The 13,146-nt window shown below is 52.9% G+C and overlaps 1 protein-coding gene across 2 annotated transcripts in view; it reads left to right on the top strand.

Annotated features, from left to right (window-relative positions):
- Positions 1-13,020, top strand: part of ITGAL (integrin subunit alpha L) — a 50,651-nt gene extending 37,631 nt beyond the window's left edge. For both annotated transcript variants that reach the window (XM_030798032.1, XM_030798040.1), the window contains 10 exons: positions 225-335; positions 745-824; positions 914-1,000; positions 3,624-3,699; positions 6,818-6,931; positions 7,500-7,556; positions 7,648-7,746; positions 8,488-8,583; positions 9,725-9,835; positions 11,327-13,020. In XM_030798032.1, the coding sequence (XP_030653892.1) occupies positions 225-335; positions 745-824; positions 914-1,000; positions 3,624-3,699; positions 6,818-6,931; positions 7,500-7,556; positions 7,648-7,746; positions 8,488-8,583; positions 9,725-9,835; positions 11,327-11,500 (1,005 nt within the window). In that variant the 3' untranslated portion in view covers positions 11,501-13,020. The remainder of the gene's footprint in view (positions 1-224; positions 336-744; positions 825-913; positions 1,001-3,623; positions 3,700-6,817; positions 6,932-7,499; positions 7,557-7,647; positions 7,747-8,487; positions 8,584-9,724; positions 9,836-11,326) is intronic.
- Positions 13,021-13,146: the final 126 nt, after the last annotated feature.

Below are 13,146 nucleotides of genomic sequence, written 5' to 3'. Positions count from 1 at the left end.
CAGCCTCCCAAAGTGCTGGGATTTCAAGTGTGAGCTACCTTACCTGGCCTTGCAGTGACTATTTTGTACTAAGCCTCTGTCTGCAGCCCTGATTCTTGGGCCCTTTCCCGCTGAGAAGGTTCCATGACAGGGACAGAGCCCCTGGGGGAGGTAGGCCAGGAGGGCTGGTGTCCTCTGGGGGAAACTTGGCCATTAACAAACTTGTTTCTTCCTTTCACTCCCAGCCCCATAGCCAGATACCTGTGAGCTGCGAGGAGCTTCCTGAAGAGTCCAAGCTTCTGTCCAGGGCATTATCTTGCAATGTGAGCTCTCCCATCTTCAAAGCAGGCCACTCGGTGAGTGCCTCAAGTCTCCAGGGACCAAGCAGCCTAGGGGCCCTGAGCTGGTGGAGGGCAGGGAGCTCTTGGCTGAGGAGGGGGGAGCAGGTGATTGTCAGGAAGGGTGTACCTTGCCCCTACCCAAGAGAAATGTATGCGAATCTGTTTTGTGTCATGTTTGAGAGCCTGGACTTTGGAATCAGGCAAAGCTGGGATTGGGTTATTCATTTTGTGACCTTATAGACATGACTTAACCGTCTGGAGCCTTGGTTGCCTCATCTTTGCAATGGGTAGAATCCTAGCTCAGTGCTTGGGGTGCAGTGAGCACTTGATCAGGGGTCCCTGAGATGATGGTGATTGGATGTGGGGGCCGTGAGGCTGCTCCTCATGCCCCTTCCATTTCCATTGCCCTCTCCTTTCCTGCCAGGTTGCTCTGCAGATGATATTTAATACTGTGGTAAACAGCTCCTGGGGGGACTCCGTTGAGTTGCACGCCAATGTGACCTGGTGAGCAGGCCCCGCCCACATGCCTGCCATAGTCTCAGACCTGGCCAAGCCCTTCTCCTAACACTGGCCTCTTCCTTGCCCCAATGCAGTAACAATGAGGACTCAGGCCTCCTGGAGGACAACTCGGCCACTACCATCATTCCCATCCTGTACCCCATCAACGTCCTCATCCAGGAGTAAGTCCTTCCCAGCAGACAGCCAACCCTCTCCTCCCACTGCAGTCTCCCAACCCAGGGCCCGACTTTGCCCCTGGGGCTCTCCCTCTGAACCTCCTTCCTTTCCTAGAGCCCCCTGGGGTAATTAGAACTGATTCCAACCACAACCCCAAAAGTTTTCAACATTCCAAAATGTGACGGCCCTGGAAGAGCTCAGGGAAGGATCAGCATTTACTGATGGAAGAAAAAGCTCATTGAACACTGATTTTATATCAGACTGAGGGCCAGCTGCACTGCGCAGTTGCTGACATTGCCTGGAGCCCTCAGCACCTCTGTGAGGCAGCTGTGCCTCTCTCCATTTTACCAATGAACAGGCTGAGGCTCAGAGAAGGCCAGCACTTACCCAAGGTCCAATAGCTGGAAGTACTAAAGCCAGGGTCTGAGCTTCAGCCTGTCTGACTCCAAAGGCCCAGCCAAGCTCCTGACTGTTTCCATCACCCTAGATTCTCTCCCCTCCTGGGGGCCGATAATGCCAGGAGTGATAGGAGAAAAGTTATCACAATACCCCTTGCCCTCAGGGAGCTTACAGTCAAGTGGGAGAGCCCAAACTCATGCACACACAGAGTCAGTGACTCTCAGAACACAGTAGCAGGAAGGAACCATGGGGATCACTAGTTGGGTTCGTAACTGAACCCTGGTCTGGCTGCTTGTTACTTGAAAGCCAGACTTAAGAGGCAAGAGTTGGTGGGAGGAAAGGCAGGTTTATCTGGAAAGCCAGGCAATTGAGAAGATAGAGAACTAGTGTTCTAAAGGACCATCTTTAATGTTAAGGGTAGGGGGAAGAAAAAGGGGTTGAGATCAAGAGGTAACTTAGCACAGACATCCGGGCACCAGAGAGGATACAAGGAGGTTGGGAACTTCTTGGTCCTTGGTCAGATCACAGTGCTTCTATAAATCTTTAACAAAACATAGTTAGTTGTTTACATACGTCCCCCTTAATGCCAGACTTAGTTTTAAAAACTACATGATTGCTGTTTTTGCATGTTATCTCAGTGCTCTAAAATCATCCTAGCCTATGGGCAGGAATGGGCAAAGACTTCTTCAACAAAAATGGAGGGAGTTATGTCAGTTTTTTGCTATTTCAAAAAAACCTGTTATAGGTCTTCTTGCTTATTGAAAAGGAAACTTGGCCAGGCACGGTGGCTCACACCTGTAATCCTAGTACTTTGGGAGGCCAAGTGGGTGGATCACTTGAGGTCAGGAGTTCAAGACCAGCCTGGCCAACGGTGAAACCTTGTCTCTACTAAAAATACAAAGATTAGCTCGGCGTTGTGGCAAGCACCTATAATCCCAGCTACTTGGGAGGCTGAGGCAGGAGAATTGCTTGAACCCGGGTGGAGGAGGTTGCAGTGAGCTGAGATCATGCCACTGCACTCCAGTCTGAGTGATAGAGTGGGACCCTGTCTGGAAAAAAAAAAAAAAAGGAAACTCAAAGTCGAGTGGCTTTTTCCAGTTGGCTCAGTTACAGAAGGACAGAGAAGGACAGGGACAGTGTCTGAGCTCAGGTGTCCAGCGCTTTTTAAATTTTTTTATTTTTAAAGAGAGTCTCGCTCTGTTGCCCAGGCTGGAGTGCAGTTGCACAATCTCGGCTCACTGCAACCTCCTCCTCCCGGGTTCAAGCAATTCTCCTGCCTCAGCCTCCCGAGTAGCTGGGACTACAAGTGCCTGCCACCATGTCCAGCTAATTTTTGTATTTTTAGTACAGACGAGGTTTCACCATGTTGGCCAGGCTGGTCTCGAACTCCTGATCTCAGGTGATCTGCCTGCCTCAGCCTCCCAAAGTGCTGGGATTACAGGTGTGAGCCACTGCGCCTGGCCGCCAGTGCTTTTGAACATCAATGCCACACAGTATGATACTGACGTGAAATTAGAGCCAGGAAAGGTGAGTGTGGGTTGGGGGAGAAATGGAAGGGTTCGTGGAGAAAGTGCAGCTTGGACTGGGGTCTGGAGGATGAGGCCATTAGGGGAAGAGCTAAAAAGGAACCTAGGTGTCCTCATCAGAGACCATGGCCCAGACAAAGGCAAGGAAGGAGGAAGCAGTGGGGCAGACCTGGGGGACAGGTATTGGGCAGGATTAGCCAAGGGCAGGTTGTGCAGGGGAGCAGTGGGTAGACAGCCTGGACATGGGAGGTTTCGGACCTGACCCTCCCTCGCAGTAGGGGGCCATTGGCCAGTGCTGAGCAGGTGAGTGGCAGGACTAGAGAGTGATGTTGGGAAGGTCACCCAGCAGTGTGCGTTGGAAGGATGGGTGTTAAGGGCATCAGCAGCGGATATGATTATCTAGGAGATGAGAAGGGCCCAGAGGACAGTGGAGACACTGGTGAGGTGGCGCGCAGTGGGGAGGACATAGCCTCCACTGGACACGCCTCCCTGGGCTCCAGTCCTGTCTCTCCACTGTGGGGCTTCGGACAAGAGGCTCGCCCTGTCCAGGAGCCTTAGTTTCTGGGAAAGAGCAGGTTGTGGTAGGGATTGAATGAGATGGTATCTGTGCAGTTCCTAGTGCAGTGGCTGGGCGCTCAGAAGCTTCCTGGAGCCCAGGTTGCTGTCACTTCGTTCTTCCATTGCTGCCCTTCTCTCTCCGCAGCCAGGAAAACTCCACACTCTATGTCAGTTTCACCCCCAAAGGCCCCAAGATCCACCAAGTCAAGCACATCTACCAGGTATGAACCCCAGTGTGGAAGGTCCTTATAGGTCACACATTCATTCCTTATCCTGGGGACTGAGGATACAGGCACCACGTAGACACAGTCCTCATCCTAGCCATCCACCTGTTCAATAATCCTTTCTCTAGAGCATCACAGCCTCCACTTATAGGCTTCCAGCAGCAGCATATGCTAACTCCTTTCTGCCACTGGATACATTATTTCAAGATCACAGGACTTGAGAGCAAGGAGGACACTGAGAGAGAACCTACTTTTTCATAATGACATTGAATGAGCTACTATTCTTTGCTCTGTTACCCAGGCTTGAGTGCAGCGGCACAGTCTCGGCTTACTGCAAACTCTGCCTCCCAAGTTCAAGCAATTCTCCTGTCTCAGCATCCCAAGTAGCTGAGATTACAGGCATCCACCACCATGTCCAGCTAATTTTTTTTTTTTTTTGAGACAGAGTCTCACTCTGTTGCCCAGGCTGGAGGGCAGTGGCATGGTCTCGGCTCACTGCAACCTCTGCCTCCTGAGTTCAAGCAGTCCTGCCTCAGCCTCCCAAGTAGCTGGGATTACAGGCACCCACCACCACGCCCGGCTGATTTTTGTATTTTTAGTAGAGATGGGGTTTCACCATGTTGGCCAGGCTGATCTTGAACTCCTGACCTCGTGATCTTCCCGCCTCGGCCTCCCAAAGTGCTGGGATTACAGGCGGGAGCCACCATGCCTGGCCATACGCCCAGCTAATTTTTGTATTTTTTGTAGAGATGGAGTTTCGCCCTGTAGGCCAGGCTGGTCTGGAACTCCTGACTTAAAGTGATCCACCCACCTCAGCCTCCCAAAGTACTGGGACTACAGGCATGAGCCACCGCACCTGGCCTATTCTAAGTTAGGTATTTAGCTAGGTGCTGGCATCCTGCCCAGTCTCCAAACCCAGGTTCTGTGCCTGGTGCTTTATTTTTACCTTTTCTTTTCTTTTCTTTTCTTTTTTTTTTTTTTGAGATAGAGTCTTGCTCTGTCACCCAGGTTGGAGTGCAGTGGCGTAATCTCAGCTCACTGCAACCTCCACCTCCTGGATTCAAGCGATTCTCCTGCCTCAGCCTCCTGAGTAGCTGGGATTACAGGTGCCTGCCACCACGCCCGGCTAATGTTTGTATTTTTAGTAGAGACAGGGTTTCACCATGTTGGCCAGGCTGGTCTCAAACTCCTGACCTCAGGTGATCCGCCCACCTTGGCCTCCCAAAGTGCTGGGATTGCAGGCATGAGCCACTGTGCCCGGCCTGGTCTCAACATATTCTAAACCAAATTTGCTGTCTTCCCCTAAGCCAGCGTCTCCTCTGGCTTGTGTGGAACCTTTTGAAAGCACCATCTCTTCCTCAAGGAAAACTTACGTGTCTGGGTGAATTTCTCCTTCCTCCTGCCTTGTCCCACTGCCTCCCAGAGTCTGGTTGTCTGTGTCCTTTTTCTGCTACTGCCCAGACCCAGTTCCTCACCTTCTTGCAACTGGACTATTGAGAGAGGCTCCCAACATGGGCCATGACCCGCCTCTCCCAGCCTCTTTCCAGCTCATGCCTGCAGGGGATGGACCTCCCTGGAGCCACTGTCTTCCTCTGCCACCTTCTGTGACTTCCCACTGCCTCCTTGATGCTGCTCCAACTCCTCACTCTCAAGCCTTCCAGGCCCCATAGTGTGATCTTGGGCTTCCTTTCCAGCCTCAGCTCCTGTTCTCCTTCCCAGGCACCCTCCTTCCAGCCACATCCCTCTCACCTGGCGCCATCCTGGCTCCCTGCATGTCTCTTCCTGGATGCCCTCTCCTTCCTTCATCTGTTAAAATCCTGTCCATCTGGTCAGGTGTGGTGGCTCACACCTGTAACCCCAGCACTTTGGGAGGCCCAGGTGGGTGGATCACCTGAGGTCAGGAGTTCAAGACCAGCCTGGCCAACATGATGAAACCCTGTCTCTACTAAAAATACAAAAATTAGCTAGGTGTGGTGGTGTGTGCCTGTAGTCCCAGCTATTGGGGAGGCTGAGGCAGGAGAATTGCTTGAACCTGGGAGGTGGAGGTTGTTGTGAGCCGTGATCGTGCCACCGCACTACAGCCTGGGTGACAGAGTGATATTCTGTCAAAAAAAAAAAAAAATCCCGTCCATCTTTCACAGTCAAATTCAAATACTGCCCCTGACATTTGGCCTTTTTAATTTAACTGGTATTTCAAGTGTCCACAAATGTTTGTTGAATGAATAAATGATAGAATCCTTCTAATTTGATACATTTCCCTGCTTCCTGAGACCTTGTTAGTGCCAATTCTGTGTCACTTTCTTATACTTGTCTGTGTCTGAGTCTCCCAGCCTTAACACAGGTAGCTGTTTTTTTTAATAAAAGGTGCTCAGAAATTTTTTTTTTTTTTTCGAGACGGAGTCTCACTCTGTCGCCCAGGTTGGAGTGCAGTGGCATGATCTCGGCTCACTGCACCTTCGCCTCCTAGGTTTAAGTAATTCTCCTGCCTCAGCCTCTGGAGTACCCAGCACTATAGGATTGCGCCATCATGCCTGGCTAATGTTTGTATTTTTAGTAGAGACGGGGCTTCACCATCATGGTCAGGCTGGTCTCAAACTCCTGACCTCAAGTGATCCACCCACCTCGGCCTCCCAAAGTGCTGGGATTACAGGTGTGAGCCACCACACTAGGCACTGTGTCAAGCAGTAGGGGATTGGAGGTGGAGTAAGAATGGCTCCTGTCCTCAGGGAGTTCATGCTCTAGTGGAGACGCAGACATCCAAGCAGATCCTTCGCCGTCCTGCTGGGGACGCAGAGCACGCTGTGGGAGCCCAGGAAGGGGAGCTGCCCTGTCCTTGGGGAGTCAGCAAAGCCTTCAAAGATAATATTAGAGCAGGCCCTTGCAGGGTGTGTGAGAGCGTGCTGGGTGGAGAAAGCTGAAAGAGTGTGGAAGCCACACTGCAAGGCCCTGAGGACGGAAGCTGGCCACGCCCAGTCACTGGACACTGCCTAACCGACAAGGGCCCTGGGGACTCAGCCAATGAGGACTGGAAGAGACGTGCAAGGGCACACAGGGTCTGGGTGGCAGCTGGGGTGGCTGGCATTCAGGGCTCTGCATCCTTTGTCCTCTGTGCCAGGTGAGGATCCAGACTTCCATCCACGACCACAACATACCCACCCTGGAGGCTGTGGTTGGGGTGCCACAGCCTCCCAGCGAGGGGCCCATCACACACCAGTGGAGCGTGCAGATGGTGAGTGCTGCCTGTAGAGGGAGGGGCTGCCCTCCCCACGTCTTGGGGGTGAGTGCATTTGAGGGTACAGAGGGCAGGGCTTGGCCAGGTGCGGTGGCTCTGCCTCCCAAATCCCAGCACTTTGGGAGGCTAAAGTGAGAGAATCCGTTGAGGCCAGGATTTTGAGACCAGCCTGGGCAACATAACACAACCCCAGTCTCTACGAAAAAATTTTAAAATTAGCCAGGCATGCATGGTAGCCCGTGCCCGTGGTCTCAGCTACTCAGGAGGCAGAGGCGGGAGGATCCCTTGAGCCCAGGAGTTTGAGGCTGCAGTGAGCTATGATCGCACCACTGCACTCCAGCCTCGGCGACAGAACAACACCCTGTCTCTAACAAAGAAAAAAAAATCAAGGGGGCAAGGCTGGGTGTGTGGGGAGTAAGGATGGATGAATTCAGATCCTGCTGGACTCAGAGATGTCTGAACTCATGCAGGGCCAGGGCTAGGGCCAGGGCAGGGGAAAGCTGGGATGCCAGTGTCTTATCTGGGTTGGGGAGGCTCTAACTGAAGACCTGCCGCTTGTTCCTAGGAGCCTCCTGTGCCCTGCCACTATGAGGATCTGAAGAGGCTGCCGGATGCAGCTGAGGTATGGGCATGTGAGCTGAGAGACGGTGGGACTGGGCGGTACACGGGTCGGAATGAGGCCACCCTGACCCCCCTTTCCTCATCCCCGTCAGCCTTGTCTCCCCGGAGCCCTGTTCCGCTGCCCTGTTGTCTTCAGGCAGGATATCCTCGTCCAAGTGATCGGGACCCTGGAGCTGGTGGGAGAGATCGAGGTAGTCCCCACTCCTAACAGATGTGGAGCCGCTGTGGGGGCCCCAATGCCTGGGGTTGTTGTGGGTGGGCTCCCACCAGACAGTCTGCCTCCATTTTTCTTTTCCATCTTGATGAAAAATCCCATTTACACAGTCACAGGTGAAAGAGAACCATGATTTCTGTGAAATTTGCAATGCTGTTTCCATGGGCCTATGGATAGTTCCTACGTGTTCTTTATAGAAAAGTTTCCTTACAACAATGGGCAGTGACATATTAGGGTGCCACAGTAGAGACTGGAGCAGGGCTCAAGCCTATAATCCTAGCACTTCAGGAGGCTTAGGTGGGTGGATCACTCGAGGTCAGGAGTTCTAGACCAGCCTGGCCAACATGGTGAAACCTCGTCTGTACTAAAAATACAAAACTTTAGCGGGGCGTGGTGGCACATGCCTGTAATCCCAGCTACTTGAGAGGCTGAGGCATGAGAATCCCTTAAACCTGGGAGGCAGAGGTTGCAGTGAGCCAAGATGGCACCACTGCACTCCAGCCTCGGTGACAGAGCAAGACTCCATCTCAAAAAAAAAAAAAAAAAAAAAAAAAAAAAACAGAAAGAAAAGAATACCACAATAAAGTGTTGTGTAGAGATGAGTGCACCCCGCTGGAACCCCTTCTCTGCCCCTCCCCACTGTGTTGCGGTGGGGGCAGAAGCCAGTGGGTTCTGTCCTCGTTCTCCCGGGTTCTGACGCCTTTCCCCACTCCCGCAGGCCTCTTCCATGTTCAGCCTCTGCAGCTCCCTCTCCATCTCCTTCAACAGCAGCAAGCATTTCCACCTCTATGGCAGCAACGCCCCCCTGGCCCAGGTATCTCCACCTCCTTGGAAGCCCCAGGAACAGGCAACAGAGGGAGCCCAGGAGCCCCGGGGCAGACCTAGATGTGGGAGAGCTCCTGGGCTCTGTGCCAGTCAGAACTTCCCCATTGCTAGAGCCATCAGCCTGGGAGAAGCTTCTACTCCCCTTGGTGGGCACACGACCCCAAAGTTGCCTGAGATGTAGTAGACTTATGTGTCGAGTAAAGTTTTCAATCAAGGCCGGGCACAGTAGCTCACGCCTGTAATCCTAGCACTTTGGGAGGTCAAGGTAGGCAGATCACATGAAGTCAGGAGTTCAAGACCAGCCTCGCCAACATGGTGAAACCCCATCTCTACAAAAATACAAAAATTAGCCGGGCATGATGGTGGGCGCCTGTAATCCCAGCTGTTCGGGAGGCTGAGGTGAGAGAATCACTTGAACCTGGGAGGCAGAGGTTGCAATGAGCTGAGATCCCACCATTGCACTCCAGCCTGGGTGACAGAGTGAGACTTCATCTCAAAAGGATCTGTCAGAGGCAGGCGTGGTGGTTCACGCCTGTACTCAGTGCCTCAGGAGGCTGAGATGGGAGGATTGTTTGACCATAGGAGTTCAAGGCTGCAGTGAGCTATGATTATGCCACTGCACTCCAGCCTGGGCAACAGAGTGAGACCCTATCTCAAAAAAAAAAAAAATCATTCTGATGGCAACTTAGCAAAGGAGTTACCAAGCCAAGAGTCAGACAGTGAAGAAAGACGCTCTAAGCAGAGGCAGCGGCAAGGCCAGGGTCCTCTGTGGTGAGCGTTGGCAGGGCAGGTTTGAAAAGCAAGAAGTTCAGTGTGGCTAGCAGGCAGAGGGGAGGAGGGAAGATGCATCTAACAGGTAAGCAGAAGCCGGATTCTGGACGGCTTTGAATGCTGAACTGCTTGCGATTCCAGGGAAGCCACTGAAGGCCTAGGGCTGCCTAAGCTATGTGTTGGCCAAGTCATGGCAGCGACTGCAATAGGTGACGTGTTAAAGGGAGAGGGTCTGCAGCTGGAGACTCCAGGCGGGTGATGCAGTCTGGATAGGAGGAGATGGGGAATGGGACCAGGTTTACAGGGACTTTCAGGGGTGGAAAAGGCATTTTCCGGCACTCCCCTCCCCCTGCCCCCAGGTCGTCATGAAGGTTGACGTGGTGTATGAGAAGCAGATGCTCTACCTCTACGTGCTGAGCGGCATCGGGGGGCTGCTGCTGCTGCTGCTCATTTTCATAGTGCTGTACAAGGTGGGTGCCTCCAGGGGTCACAGGCATTGCTGAGACAGCCAGGCTGGGGAAGGGGATCTGGTGGGAGCCAGGGAGGAGAATACCAAGCCAGGGGGCATTAGAGCCAGGGGGCCTCAGCCTACTCCCTCCTTCAACAGAGAAGGCTACTGAGGTCCAAAGAACAAGCGAGGGCCAGGTGCAGTGGTTCATACCTGTAATCCCAGCACTTCGGAGGCCGAGGCAGGTGGATCACGTGAGCCTGGGAGTTCAAGACCCGCCTGGGCAACATGGAAAGCATCCACCTCTACAAAAAATTTTACAAATTAGGGGGACGTGATGCTACCCAACTGTAGTCCCAGCTACTCAGGAGGTTGAGGTGGGAGGACCCCTTGAGCTCAGGAGGTCAAGGCTGCAGTAAGCCATGATGATGCCACTGCGCTCCAGCCTGGGTGACAGAGCGAGACCCTGTCTCACACACACACAAACAGCAAGAGAGACTTTTCCAAGGTCATTCAGCCCATCCCTGGCAGAGCCAGGACGAGGCATCCTGGGAGAGGAAAAGGAAGTATGCCAAATATGGAGGTCCTTCTGGCTTCTGGGCACTGTCCCAGGCACAGGCCACAAACATGCTCCCTGCCATTGTGGCGCTCACAGTCGAAGAGGGGACACAGGCAGAAGCAAGCAGAATGAGGGCTGCAAAGGGCCTGTGTGGCCTAGGGCCTAGAACCCAGGAGCCTCACTTAGGCTGTGAGGGCCCGGCAGGCCTCCCAGGAGAGGTGGCATTTGAGGTGGGATTTGAAGCCTGAGTAGAAGTTACAGATGAAGGCCGAGTACCGTGGCTCACACCTGTAATTCCAGCACTTTGGAAGGCAGAGGCGAACGGATCACCTGAGGTCGTGAGTTCGAGACCAGCCTGACCAACATGGAGAAACACTGTCTCTACTAAAAATACAAAATTAGCCGGGCATGGTGGCGCATGCCTGTAATCCCAGCTGCTCAGGAGGCTGAGGCAGGAAAATTGCTTGAACCTGGGAGGTGGAGCTTGCGGTGAGCCAAGATGGTGCCATTGCACTCCAGCCTAGGTAACAAGAGCAAAACTCCATCTCAAAAATAAAATAAAATAAATAAAATAAAATAAAGTGTTCTCGCTGGGCTGGGGGACTCATGCCTGTAATCCCAGCACTTTGGGAGGCCAAGGAGGGCAGATCACTTGAGGTCAGGAGTTCGAGACCAGCCTGGCTAACATGGTGAAACCCTGTTTCTACTAAAAATACAAAAATTAGCCAGGCGTGATGGCAGACACCTGTAATCCCAGCTACTGAGGAGGCTGAGGCAGGAGAATTGCTTAAGTCTGGGAGGCAGAGGTTGCAGTGAGCTGAGATTGTGCCACTGCACTCCAGCCTGGGCAACAGAGTGAGACTCCATCTCAAAAAGAAAAAAGTGTTCTCACATTTTCTTGGGGCCAAAGTGCTCAGTGAATTCTTTGCTCATTCAAATTTTGTCTTTGTACAGGTTGGTTTCTTCAAACGGAACCTGAAGGAGAAGATGGAGGCTGGCGGAGGTGTCCCGAATGGAATCCCTGCAGAAGACTCCGAGCAGCTGGCATCTGGGGAAGAGGCTGGGGATCCGGGCTGCCTGAAGCCCCTCCACGAGAAGGACTCTGAGAGTGGCGATGGCAAGGACTGAGTCCAGGCCTGTGATGTGCAGAGGGTCCAGAACTGGACTCAGGATGCCCAGGGCCACTCTGCCTCTGCCTGCATTCCGCCGTGTGCCCTCGGGCAAGTCACTGCCCCTCTCTGGCCCTCAGTTTCCCTATCTCGAACATGGAGCTCATTCCTGCCTGTCTCCTTTGTAGGCTCATAGGTAAGACCTGCTGAGGGACCAGCCAAGAGGGCCGCAAAAGTGAGGATTTGTCATTACCAGACGGTTCACCAGCCTCTCTTGGTTTCCTTCCTTGGAAGAGAATGTCTGATATAAATGTGGAGAAACTGTAGTTTCAGGACCTAGGGATGTTCTGGCCCTCACCCCTGCCCTGGGATGTCCACCAATGCCTCCACCCCCCAGAACCTGTCCTTGCACACTCCCCTGCACTGGAGTCCAGTCTCTTCTGCTGGCAGAAAGCAAATGTGACCTGTGTCACTATGTGACTGCGGCACACGCCTTGCTTTTGGCCAAACACCAAATTCCTTGGCATGCCTTCCAGCACCCTGCAAAATAAGACTCTTGTGGCCTTCCTCAGCCTCTTCTACAGCCATGCTGCCTCCCTGTTGAAGCTCCGGTGACACTAGCCTTTCTCCCAGGCCGGGCTCCTTCCTGTCTTCCTGCGTTCACCCAGACGGCTCCCTCTGCCTGAACCTTCCATCTCGCCACCCCTCCTTCCTTGGCCAGCAGATCCCAGCTCACATGTCAGACTTGGTTGGGTCCCCACGTCTTTCACACTTCCACCAGCCTGCACTACTCCCTCAAAGCACACGTCATGTTTCTTCATCCAGCAGCCTGGATGTTTCTTCCCTGTGTAATGATTGACGTACTTAGCAGCTATCTCTCAGTGAACTCCGAGAGTAAAGGCCATTACTTGTCTTGTTCACTTTGGGATGCCTCTTGATATGTCAGGGCGTGGGACATCTAGTAGGTGCTTGACATAATTTCATTGAATTAATGACAGAGCCAGTGGGAAGACACAGAAAAAGAGGGGATGGGCTGGGCGCGGTGGTTCATGCCTGTAATCCCAGCACTTTGGGAGGGCAAGGAGGGTGGATCACCTGAGGTCAGGAGTTAGAGGCCAGCCTGGTGAAACCCCATCTCTACTAAAAATACAAAATCCAGGCGTGGTGGCACACACCTGTAGTCCCAGCTACTCAGAAGGCTGAGGTAGAATTGCTTGAACCTGGGAGGTGGAGGTTGCAGTGAGCCAAGATTGCGCCATTGCACTCCAGCCTAGGCAAAAGAGCGAGACTCCGTCTCAAGGAAAAAATAAAAATAAAAAGCGGGCATGGGCCCGTGACATCCCCATCCTTGGAGGCTGTCTTTCCAGGCTCTGCCCCTGCCCTAGCTCCACACCCTCTCCCAGGACCCATCACACCTGTGCAGTGGGCCCCACAAAAAGACTGAGCTCAAGGTGGGAACCACGTCTGCTAACTTGGAGCTCCAATGCCAAGCACAGTACCTGCAATGTATTTATCCAATAAATGTGAAATTCTGTCCAATTTTGTGGTGTTTTTGTGCTGGTGCAATATTGCAGCCCTACTCAATTAAGTGAACATTTCTGGCTGGGCTCTGTGGCTCACAACTGTATTCCCAGCACTTTGGGAACCCAAGGCAGGAGGATCCTT

The sequence above is a fragment of the Nomascus leucogenys genome, chromosome 2 (assembly GCF_006542625.1).
Source record: "Nomascus leucogenys isolate Asia chromosome 2, Asia_NLE_v1, whole genome shotgun sequence".
Classification (NCBI taxonomy): Eukaryota; Metazoa; Chordata; class Mammalia; order Primates; family Hylobatidae; genus Nomascus; species Nomascus leucogenys.
Note: the sequence above shows the minus strand (reverse complement) of the source record. Positions and strands in the feature narration are given on the sequence as shown.